Source organism: Leiobunum rupestre, chromosome 5 (genome assembly GCF_980474605.1).
Source record: "Leiobunum rupestre chromosome 5, qqLeiRupe1.1.hap1, whole genome shotgun sequence".
Taxonomy (NCBI): Eukaryota; Metazoa; Arthropoda; class Arachnida; order Opiliones; family Sclerosomatidae; genus Leiobunum; species Leiobunum rupestre.
This window is the reverse complement of record NC_143388.1, coordinates 65,159,037-65,171,781: the sequence shown is the minus strand read 5'-3', so window position 1 is coordinate 65,171,781 and position 12,745 is coordinate 65,159,037. Positions and strand designations below refer to the sequence as shown.

General features: G+C 35.7%; 1 protein-coding gene across 1 annotated transcript in view; it reads left to right on the top strand.

Annotated features, from left to right (window-relative positions):
- Nucleotides 1–2,818: 2,818 nt before the first annotated feature.
- LOC149945609 (glutamate receptor ionotropic, kainate 2-like) overlaps nucleotides 2,819–12,745 on the top strand; it is a 29,319-nt gene continuing 19,392 nt past the window's right edge. Inside the window, exons 1-4 of the mRNA XM_090176632.1 lie at nucleotides 2,819–3,175; nucleotides 7,693–7,785; nucleotides 10,755–10,849; nucleotides 11,109–11,198. Of these exons, the coding sequence (XP_090032758.1) occupies nucleotides 7,734–7,785; nucleotides 10,755–10,849; nucleotides 11,109–11,198 (237 nt within the window). The 5' untranslated portion in view covers nucleotides 2,819–3,175; nucleotides 7,693–7,733. The remainder of the gene's footprint in view (nucleotides 3,176–7,692; nucleotides 7,786–10,754; nucleotides 10,850–11,108; nucleotides 11,199–12,745) is intronic.

The following is a 12,745-nucleotide window of genomic DNA, read 5'->3' as shown; positions in this document are numbered from 1 at the left end:
TACTGCGAGACAAATGTGCTAAGAACTCCGCCACCCGATATTTAAACATTCGATCGATTCTGGTCCATTAGTTGTTTTGTAGATGATTTAGAACTTGGTCAGTTATATGGAACTCGCCACAATCCGGGGTCACACTTTGTGAACTTAATAAAAACCTACAAATAAAATATACAATTTTCTATTGAGCAAAACGCCGTTTAAACGCTCACATAAAATATCTATTTACTCCGAATTTTATTTGGACCAGAAATTAGATAATCTAAAGTTTAAGGCTCTTGTAAACATGATAAATTAATGCTAACAAATGATTTTCATTTTTATGGAGGAAACACGTATTAGTATTAGCCACAGCGGTGTGTTTCCCAGGACTAGATTGTTCCTCGAATGATGATCTGACCCTCACTTACTTACAAAGGCAAACGGTCAATCTCAAAACTAGACTCAAATTGTCTCTTATTAAATTCTACCATTCGGATTTCCTCTCAAAGCCCCAAAATCAATAAAATATTTCATCTTGCTCCGATTCAGCCACAAAATACTTTCCAAATCGATGTTATTCAAAGAATGTTTTTTTTTGCAACCTGTTGCGCACTTGGATAAGCTAAACTTCAAACACAAAAACTGTTCAAATTAACTTTTGTTATTAAAGTAGTTAAAGGGAAAGCAAAGTGGGGTAGGGAAAAGACATAATCGGTGGCAGGATTTAGTTCTAATAAATCCATCTGTGGTGTTGGTATAAAAATTAAAATAATTATGATCAGCTAGGCTAATAACCAATTGATACGAAATTTTACGAACTATAAAATAAGCGAATAGGTAGAATTTAATAACCAACAACCGAGATATGCGCGTTGCTGGTTGAGCACATTCAGCTACATAGTTTTTGACTGCCACTTTTTTGCTCTTTAAAGGGAATATAACCTCTGGTATTTCTGTAGCCCTCCGAGGGTTCCAATATTGTCCGCTGCCTCCCATGGCTTTTCACACCTGCGGCGCTGATAAACGCTGATTGTGAAGGGAATAAAGGAAATTGATGGGGTCTTCCATAAAGAACGCGTTGGAGGTTCTATTCCCTTTAAGAGGCCCCGAAATTATATTTATCGTTAAAATGTTGCGAAGAGTCTTGAACAAACGCCAAAAGCAAATGGGTGTTAAATTTTCAAACTTTTTAATATTTTTCCTTTTCTAAGGTGGAGGTTTGGAGGAGTGGTTAGCGCTTTCACCTCGCAGCATAAGAAGCTGTGATCGATTCCAGCTTGCGACACTAGGTGAAAACTCGGAACCACATCGTCTGCGTGGAGTTTTTAAATATTCTCCCCACTGCTTAAAGGAGTTTTTACCCCATTTCTTCTGTCTCACCTTCCATTAAAACTTGTGATATTAACGGTAACAGTTTATGTGGGGAGCCGTTGGTTAGCGTAACTATTATGGCTTGCCACCACCCACCTACGCAATATAGCCCTGCCACCTTATTTAACGGCATTAAAAATTGCTAGCTGACTTAGGCCTAAAGTGGTTTATTATTATTATTATTACTGAACATGAAATATGTATTAACGAACGCTTCGTAATATGTTTCAGAAAATAATGATTCTTAAAAGAGTAGAACGTGACCAAAATTTCATTATAAACGCGACTCGAAGAAAACGAACAAAACACGCTAAGTTCATTCTACAACGAGAGACCCGCGACGATAGCAATAGCTGACAACAGACATAAGCTGTTCTCACACTGCGTGGGCTGTATTCCAAATTGCGCGTCGAGTAATTTATGCAATGGCCTCATCTATAATTAACAAAGGAATCGAAGCCCAAGGGACACCATCATTAATTGAGAGATTTAAACGCGCTATTTAAAAAGTATAGCTTAAACGCGTAGTTGATGTTTAACTTGTTTTCCAGATTTTTAATTTTTAAATGTATTTAATTTAAAAGTTTCACTGGGCCATGATAAGCGAATAATCAGTGAAATATTTTTATTCAAATTATTAATGCACTTTACAAGCTCTTTGGTGATTTTCATTTTTCAGCGTTATTTGAATGTAGAAATAGAAATTGGAAATTAAAAAAAGGCGTTAGAAATGCCATAGAGCTATAATCAGTATTCTACTAAAAATTTATATTTAAGGAATTTAAAAAGTGATGTAATTTTTCAATAAGGTCATTTCCAACTGTATCGGTTCCTTATTATCTTCATTTATGCAGATAACATAGCAGATAATACCTATTAACATCTTCTTTCTCTAATCAGATCAGATCAAATCTGTTAACCTAATCTGAATATGTTAAGTGATCAGCCTTTAGTTTTAAAATTATTAATTTTTGTGTGCTAAAACCTTTCGGGTAAATAACTTTTTAGAAATTCAAAAAAAAAACAATTTTTATTTTAACCATTTTGTTCAGTTTACGGCGAACCAGGTTATTGTTGTCTGCAGATGGTTGAAAAAATATTTGGTTGTTCGGTTATTGATTCAGTTGAAAAATTATAAGTGTTATCAAAAAAATATTTAGTTTTGAAGAAATTTCGAGGGCATTTTTACGAAATTCTTAAATTTATTTATAGGTTATACAAAACGTTACTCTTTCTACAGACATCTTCGGGATTTAATTGAGAAGTCGACAAAATTGTTTTGGTAAAAGAATTTTACATACAAAACACTTATAAGCATTATATTCGTCACGCATTTAACCAGTTTCTCGGTCGAGTTTTATCGGGGGCGCTTAATCTCGATAATAAAGGTACGTGTTGGTTATAAGAACTTTCCAAAACAGCCTTACCTATAAAACCTTTTCTTTATGAGCTCTTCTTTAATGGGCTGGCTAATTCCCCTTTTCCGGCACAACGAGGCGTTGGCGCGCCTTTGAATAAAGGCCACCCGCTTGTCAGATACGATCAACATAAAGAGAAGCCTCGCGAAATGAGATGTTTCCGTGAATAATAAACTCGCGAACGTACCAGTATTGTTTACTAGAAAATTGCTCCCGTTAAAAAAACGACGTCTTAGAAACTTCGCCGCAATTTTCTCGAAGCGTTAGTACGGGCTGCTTCCAAATACCAATCGATAAACTGCCTCGCTGTCACAAAGACTAGTTGATTAGGATAAGTTCACTATTCCAACAAAGGTCGAAGCGCCAACTTTGTTCAAAAGTGTCGGCGGCCACCTTGGACACATTTGGTAAGTACACTTGCTTCAAATTGCGATAGGTTAGGAAATATTCTGTAAAAATTTAACAACTTGAAAGTACATGTATTCTTGTAATGTACGTTAGCGGTCGACTTAAATATTCATAACATATCGTTTTGAAAAACGGACTGAAAGAAATACTTTTCTGTTCTTAAAGGGTATATAAGTCAGAAATATGGTGTGGGAACACGAGGGGCCCGAAGGCTTAATGATTTGTCAATAGATTTTAGGTAAGGTAAATTATATGCGATTAAACAATGGCGATTATTTTCCAAGATGGCCAATTTCCACACGGTAGGTGTAGGGAGCTGTTGACTCCCGTGGCTTGATGGGCTTACCATCAACCTACTACGTTTTATAACCCGGTAATCTGAAGTAATGCCATTAAAACTTGCTCGATGACTTGTGCGGAAGGTGGTGCACTGGGTATTAGCCTAATTATTTATTGTTCATACAAAATATCGTCCCCTAAAAATTTCACAAAGGCATACTCCTTCTATTTACTCTGGCAATCACGCGCTGAAGGACAAATGCCTACACTCTAAGAAATTACCGAAACTAAACAGTAATATATCTGTAAAATTTACAGTTATATGAACGTTTCTAATATCACCGTAAAATCTTCGGTCAAACTATGGTTTTTTTTATTTAAGGGAAAGTTAATCCTTAAATTAACGGTTAAACCACATTTGTTATTTTTTACCGTTAAATAAACAGTGAAAATACAATTTGTTTTTCTCAACAAAAATGTAAAACGTAAAATAGATTTACTCATAATTTCCTACTCTCGATGAATAGCTAGTTTAAATTTTAAATTTTTATTAAATATATGCAGTAGCGGATTAACCAATTGGCTGAGTATAGGTTTAAGCCTAGGGCCCGGAACTGTTTGAAAGATAGGGGGCCCTAGACAAAGCTATAGCGTTCAAGTCTAGGGACCCGGGTTAATCCACCACTGAATTATTCATGTCAACATAAATATAATCCCACATTTCCATCGGATAGCATCATCTTCGTGATTGATTTCTTCGTGGATCAAAAAATGCTTCACATATCAAAAGTACTACATTATTAACGGTTTAAACGATGTAAATTTGTCTACAAGGTGGCTGTTTTAAAAACATTATTTGGCTTACCATTTTTCTTAACGGAATTTTTGGCACTGGGTGGAAGTGTCCCCCCCCCTACTGTTTAAAGGAGTTTTCCCACGAGATATTCGGTTTCTCCTTCCCATAAAAACGGTAATATTAAGTGTAGGGAGCTGTTGGCTCGCGTGGCATGAAAGGATTGCCACCACCCGCCTACGCATTGTAACCCGGCTTCCTGTTTAAAGGCATAATAAGTCGCTAGATGACTTGGACCTTAGGTGGTGCCAAGAGTATTAGCCTAGCTGATTTTTAGAAATTAAGTGCGTAATAAATGAAAAATATATATCCTAATGAAACTATTTTTTCAGTCCGTCTATTTTGAAAATCCTAGTAGAGGTATACTTTTAATAACAGATTAATGTTTTATGGTTAAGAATTGGAATGTTGCAATTTGATATAGATATGTTTTTATTTAAAATATGTTTGTCAGTTACAAACGTTGACACGTCATTCAAGCCTTTTGAATAAGTTCAGCTCTAGGCTCCTTATGTGAGACTTTGTCTTTCTTGGAAGATGATTGCGTTTATTGCTCAAATACTATAATTCATTTGGTGGTGTCAAGGATCCTATATGTTAGAAGGATATGAGGCGAGGGACGAAAAATGGCAGCGCCGTTGGTGGGTCATGCGCGATAGAGAATCCGTCTTTAGATTCCGTCAAGGACAAAACATGGAGGAAGCACCGCCAAAATTTGTCCTTGAGGGAATAGAAACGAGACGTCCCACGTTTAGAGGCTCTCTTAATATCGACGGAGCTGCAGGCGTTTTCAAAACACGGGCTGGCCGGAGGGCTACCTATAATTCTAACATGGTGGTGTGAAACAACTAATTTGGTTGCCAATCGAAATATTGTCTTGTGGAATTTGTAAAATTTGGATATTTACGAAAACCTACAGTGAACGTTTTAAGCCTGGTTTTCACTGGGCTAAAAAACAGCGGAACTGGCTTTCCGCGCCGTTTGCGGAAAAATATTTTCCGCAAAATTTTACGGAAAGCTTGCGATATTCCACGAACAAGCGCGGAATGAAAGTTCTATATTTCCGAATTTTTAAAACGCAACGCAATGGGCTAACCAATCAGTGTAGATCGTGCGTTGACTTCACTAGCTCACTACTCTCGGTTTGATTCAATATGTTAGGCCTAAAAAGCGACGCGTTTAGTTTATAAACATTGTTATTGTAATTTAGTCAGTTGGTCACGATGACTTCTAAACAAAAAATGAATGGTAGTCAAAAGGAGTTATTCATAGAAGAGGTTCGCGCTTATCCTTTTTTATATGACAAAGCAAATAGATGTTTTAAAAACAATGAAATGAAAGAAAATCGGTGGACTGCTATTGGAGCCATCTATGGCGTCCATTTTAATTCTGTGAGTCAGTAAAGATACAATCTTCAGCGCATGCGCTATCGAAACCGCCAAATTATTAACCGCTTGAAAATATCCCCAGTGAAATCCAGGTGCGGAAAAGCCTTGGAAAATCCGCTGGAAATATATTTGCGTAAAACAATTTCCGCCGTTGTTAAGACCAGTGAAAACCAGGCGTCAATCTTCTCTTTAGAAAGTGGATAATTGAAATCGTAATTGTTTAACGAGAGTTAAGTACTTTTCTATTATGATATTCACGGATTGAAAATATATCTGATCTAGAAACTTTGATTTTACGAGTTGATTGTATTTAATTTGGAGAACGTTAAACTATCGGTATTATCACGGTAAAATGTTGATTTTACCGAAAAATCAACATTTGATAGACTGATATATTTTTAGTAGTCATTCAATCATTTTAAATGTATCCTTGTCGTAAATTTTGTTTTCATATATCTATGAATTTTAATGACCAATTGCACATTTTATTTAATTACAGTAATTTCTTAATGTGTAAAACCATAACCTCTAAGTAGACAAATAAGCCCTTTCAAGGTGGAATCTTTGTCCAGAAAATGTTATGTCAAATCTTGTTTCTCCGATTCCCGCGAAAATGAAAGATTTGAAAAATATCTCGGTCGAGAATGAAACTATATTGGGCTGAGTGAAATAAACCAATAGCCAAAAAAACGTTCTTTTGCCTCTGCGGGGGGAACGAATTTTCTAAGGGAATACCGAAATTTATCTCTTTTGGGGAAGTTCAAGCTAACCTTGCACCAAACGGGATTAAAGAAACGTCAGCTTCGGCAGTTCCAAGTCACCAAGTGTATGTTAAGGCTACTTTGATACGCAGTACAGAGAGACATAGGTTGATTTGGACAAGCATGTCCGCCATAGGCAGCATAGCCATTTGTCTACTTAGAGGTATCATTAACTTATGGTAAAACCAATGGACAAATTAAGAAATTGTGCTCTTTACCCATTCAATCTATTTGGACTAGTTACACTTAGCGGAATTCGATTATTTACCTCGGCGTGTGTACTTGCAAAATAGTTTTATGATAATATAAGGGGGGCGCAATGAATATAAGGCTGCTCACGAAAGTAGTTATTTATGATGTTTACTTAAAGTCTATTATTCTCTCAGGATGGTTTCCGAATTCAACATTTAAGCTCTAATGTATTTTCTTTGCGAGTTTTGAGACTGAGAGTTTAACGATTTTATATGTAAATAACCAAATCTCGGGCTTATTGAAAAAGAAAGTCATTCAGTGGTCAGAAATCCAAAAGCAGGTACGGACATTTTGTTACCTGAGATTAAGTTTTGAGTAATTCTACTTTGTATTTTTGAAATTTTCGAGAACATATAAGGTATACCTATTATTGTAATATTTAAATGAAAAGAGTTACGATAAAGTGAAAACGTTTTTACTACCAAGTAAACGATACAGGTTTGAAAACGAGGGTTGTTTAAGCTAGGAGCAACTAACATAAGGAGAACGCAGCTAGCCTTTAAACACGCTAATGGTGAAATGTGTACAAATTTCATTGGACGAGCCTTTAAACTGAACGTTTTACACAATTTCCGAATTTTTAACTTCCGACGGCAGCATGCGCTAAAGCGTCTAACCAATGAAAATTGTACAGAAGAAAATGCACTATTTTTGACGGGTTGCTTTCTCTTTGTGTGGGGTGCTGTTTTTGTTGCTGAGCACTAGGTTTAAGGAAGACGGAATCATTTTAATTTCGGAATAAATCTTGAAAATTGGCAGATTATAATAACTTGGAACAGCTATATGGAATTTCAGTCCTATTTTCCAACTGATGGTACTAAAATGGTACGGAAGAGGACAGACTAGTCCATTTTCACCCAGATTTTTCAAACGCTCTTGTGGTCCTTTATACAATACCAATTAAAACGAATTTTAATATGAAATATTAAACAGTTACCAGCAATTAAACACTGTTTAATTTAAAACTATATTTTCTTTTTTAGTTAATTTCCGCAATGGAAGGCATTTCTGTCCAAATGTGAACATGTTTTCGATTAAACTACTTTGCATGTACTTCGTAGTTTATACAAACCCAGGTGAGTATTGTATCTCATTTCATCGATTAAAAAGAACCTGTCAATTTCGCGATTTCAATTTCTGTCCGTGGATTGACTCCTCCTTTATGCTAAATTGAAATTTCGCGTGTTAAAATCGGAGTTATTACCCCATACAAAAATTCCAATATACAGGGTGACCACTAAAAACGAAAAATGATAATTAACTGAAAACGTTTTTTTTTTATTTCAATTTTCTATGGAACATTCCTAGTGCACCGGGACATTTACTAGTATAAAATTCAAAAACTATCTCCAGAACCGTGCAAAATTGTATTACCTTAAACCATGTTTTCAAGGTCAATCAAAAACTATCTCGACAAGCGTTGAGTTTACGGATTTGGTTCCAATTAGAAAGTTGTTGCTCGACATATTAATAGTTCAAATAACTTTGATTTGACCAAATTTGACTAATCAGAAGCCAAGAAAATGAAGGTTAATGAATTCATTGTTTGATAATCTGATCAGTTTTATTGCGACTAAATCAAATAAATTCTGAATAGTTTACATCGGCTCAATTATGATACCGTCGGCTACGATACATGCTTGAGCTCGTTTAAAGTCGGAGTTCATAGTGTTGTTCAACATTTCAATTGAAATGTCACGGAAGGCATTAATTATTATTTCTTGCAAAACTTCAATTTATCGGCTTTTGATTGGTAAAATTTGGTCAAATCAAAGTTATTTGAACTAATAAAATGGCGAGCAACAACTTTCTAACTGGAACCAAATCCGTAAACTCAACGGTTGTCGAGATAGTTTTTGATTGACCTTGAAGACCTGGTTTAGGGTCATTCAATTTTGCACTAGTAAATGTCCCCCTGCATAGAAATTTGAAGTAAAAAAAATATTTTTTAGTTATTTATTATTTTTTGTTTTTTTTTTATACATAAATATATGTTTATATAAATATCGTTGCCTCAGATAGATTTTAGCCCTAATAAATATGTTAACATTTTTTTTAAACGAGTAAGAGAAGTGAGCGAAAACTGTTAGTTAACTCGAAATCAATTGCATTTTGTCTTACCACGATAGCTACCACTAGATGTATCCAAAAAGGTTGAAAATTATGCAACACAAGAGTACACACAATCCTCCAGATGTTTTAAGTACATCTGGCTTATTAAAGTTATATTCCAAACAAATTTACAATATCTCAGTAACAAGGAGACGACCCATGGTGTTACACACTGATTTCGTTCAAACTCGAGGGATTGGTTATTCAATGGGTAACGGTTTTGCCATGGCAACGAAAAATGTTTTTGACAACAGCAAATGGAAATTTTACCTATTTAAGCCATATCGGTTCATTTTCACCCATTTGGTTTAAATTGATCAAAATGTGATCAATTTTGATTTTTTTCGTCAATTTTAAAAAAAAAATATATAATTTTGGTATTTTAAAATATTTGAATTTTTTAAAATCTTTCTTGGAATCGGTCCAAATCCCATGTTATTTTCAATGGGAAAATTTCTATTTTATGTTGTCAAAAACATTTTTCGTTGCAATGGCAAAACCGTTACCCATTGAATAAATTCCCTTTAGGACTTTTCAAGTTACATGAAGGTCTATCACTCCCCCGAGTTTGAACAAAATCGGTGTGTAACACCTCGGGTCGTCTCCTTGTAAGTTAATAAGAGCATTATAGCAAAGGACTTATCACGAAAAGGAGCGCTTTCCCAACCACCCTCTTCATTAAGAACAATATTTCAATCAAGCTAAAAAATCCCAAAAGAAGAACTTTATGGCTGTCACCTGTCTTTAGAAATAGCTCCATAACTTCAGATTAATTTTACCATAAAGAGAAATAATTACAAATTTTTATCAAACATCTTGTCCATGGTTTAGAAACAATATTTTAATTACCCTTTACATTTAATATAAGTAATCTGTTTGCGGAGGAAAAAAAATAAAGAAAATGTATACGTCACTCTCACAGTTAAGCCTCTTAAATATTATGGTTTTATTATATTGAAAAAAATAATAATTTAGAGGATATTTAAAGCCAAACAATTGTTTTATGTAACTAGACTGAATGACGGGCCGTGGCGACATGTCTCCTGCTTAAAGATTTTAAACTTCATTTTGAATATATCACGGGGTTTCCTTCGCAAACAGTCTACTCTACATTTACCGTGACATTAAAGTGTATGTATTTATTTACCCTGTTCATTCAGAATTTTGAGCGCTCTCATTTCTTTAAGTACAATATCCCATTCAACGGGTTACTCAACCCATGAAAAATCAGTTACAAAGCTTAGTCAATAATAATGATCATTACACATCCATGGTTCCCTATATCGGTTTAAGGGGTTTTCCCCCGAGTTCTTCGGTTTCCCCTTCCATAAAAACTTGTCGAGGTTAACGGTAATAGTTAGTGTAGGGAGCTGTTGGCTCTATCGCGTGGCATGCAGGGCTTGCCACCACCCTCCTACGCATTGTAACCCGGCCACCTGAATTAATGGCTTCAAAAGTCGCTTGATGACTTAGGCCTAAGGTGGTGCCTGATTATTATTATTATTATTATTATTATCTATTCAAGTTCTGTGCAAACTGTCCCAAAAAACAATATTGGGCTATTAAGTCTATGTTTTGCACAATAAATTGACGTAACATTGACCCTTCTAGTCTTAACTGTTAAATAGATATGAACGACATGGCGGCATCGGCTACACTGTACGTGAAACCATTACACACAAATCCCTAGAGATTGAAAAAATTAAATTTTGGAAATAGGTCTCCAAAAACAATACTGCGTTTCATTAAGCCTTAATTCCTATAACTCAATAACTTTTAAGTTTTAAATGTTGGAGCAACAGTTTCATTAATTAATTGCACTTTCTAGTTAAATATTTCAAAGGCTCTTATTTCCGAAAGTTTCTTAAACAACTTAAGAATTGTGTGCAGTTTCGTTTTAAAGTCAAATAATCAGTTATTCTTTAAATTTTAGGTGTAAGTGGTCTACAAGGCAAAAATAGATCTAATATGGTGCTAATTTACCCAAAGGACGGAACTAATTACAAAAAGTTTCATTTTCTGGCCTCGGTAAGTTCATCATTACTCTTACTCATTGGCCCAGTGGTTTATTAAATAAAAATTGGCTTAAGCCTATGGCTCCGAAACGTGGCTGAAGAAAGGGGGCCCGAATCGAGGTAAGATCAAGCCTCAAGGTCAGAGAGGGTCCAAAAAACTCATGCCTAGGGCCCGGGTTATTCCACCAATAGGAAAGTCTTCAGTGCGATTCCAATATTTCGCCATCACCTCGTCTTTTGATTTGTAAGGCTTAATTAAATATTTTTTTTAGGATTTTGAGCGGAAAAATCTAAATAGGAATAAAAATGACCAAATTCCAGGAGAACTGAGTAACAAAACTTTGAAAGTTGGCTTAGTAATGGTAAGCACATTTTGTTAAGGGCAGGATTTCTCCCATTTCAAACATAAAAGAAATTCGACATTACCCTGTTTATTGCTATTTTGTTTTACCATTTACTTAAGAACACCCATTTACGCATCTCTGGCTTAGGATTCCCATGTTTCCAATTTGTTATCTATTTGCCCAAAATTAAGACAGCTACCGCCGCGCCGGAGTACGATATCATTTACGAACTGATGTATAATTTTAATTTTAATCCCAAACGGTACGACGAACAGCCAATGCCCAAGATCTAGATCATCAAATTCAAAATATTTCTAGAACGACATTGAGGGCACGATATCACCTTTCGATTGTGGTATCATTTTCCAATTCGAAAGTTATCGAAAGAGCTACGGCGGAGGAACCGCTTACACAATACGTGAAACCAGAAGCCTATAATAAGAGAAGCCTCTAACTCGTTCAAATTAGTTAAACGTCTCGTTTTCGAACTAGAGGTATTCGGAGGGATACGGATTAGTTAAAGCGATATGTGGCCAGAAAATACAGTTATCTTGAAATAATCATACCGAGGGACTTCAGGTGTACAAATCAACTGTGGAATCACTTGAAATCACGTAAATTTAGTATTTTTAATAACTTTAATCAATTAAATATTGAAATCACTTCAAATCTGACCTCAGATGTACAAAATTTCTAACATTGGAATGATTGGATAGGCCCTCGATTCATACGCGAGCAGTAGCGGAGAAAACATTTGAAAAATGCAGACGATTCTTTACATTTTAGCTCGTAAAATTTCCATATGATTTTGCTTGGGATTTTAAATTTTGAGAGACTCACCACGTTTTGATTGAACTTGGTAATTTCTAAATTATAAAGGTAATAAATGCTAAAACTATTATTTCTATCATAAATATACGAACTAATGAACAATAATCGTGATTCTGATGGCGATATCTCCGTATAATTTTCTCAATACGTTTTGAAAAACCTTCAGCCTTACCCGCCTTTCGCTAACTCGATCCCCGAGCAAACATTCAGTCGGAGTTCTTGTTGATGATAGCGAGGAAAACCAAAATGAGGATTTTCGTCACACCACCAGCATTTGATTTGGGTTCTCATCAGACATGGTTATTAGCCAGTTGCAGCAATCAAATCTACGTTCCATATCTCCTTCGTGCAGAGCTTGGTGGAGGGTCACTCGATACGGATGGAAGTTGTGATTGTGAAGAGTGGTCCACACTTAGTTCGTCGATAAGACGAGATCGTCGCTTGCACCTCTGACGCTTGCACCTCTGACGCTTGCACCTCTGACGCTTGCACCTCTGACGCTTGCTCGAGGATATGCAACAAAATAGGCTAGAACGGTGTCTTTCATGTTGATGTTTTGACGACCTGGTCCACGAAATCTGGGATTGACGTTTCCGTAAGTCTGAAAGTCTTGAACAGCTCCAAGAACGGTGTTGTGGCTTGGTCGCTTGGTCTTCTATTTGGATATCGAACGGTGAACAATTCACTAACTCTATGCGCGTCACCATAAAATAACTCGACCATAAAAGCACGCT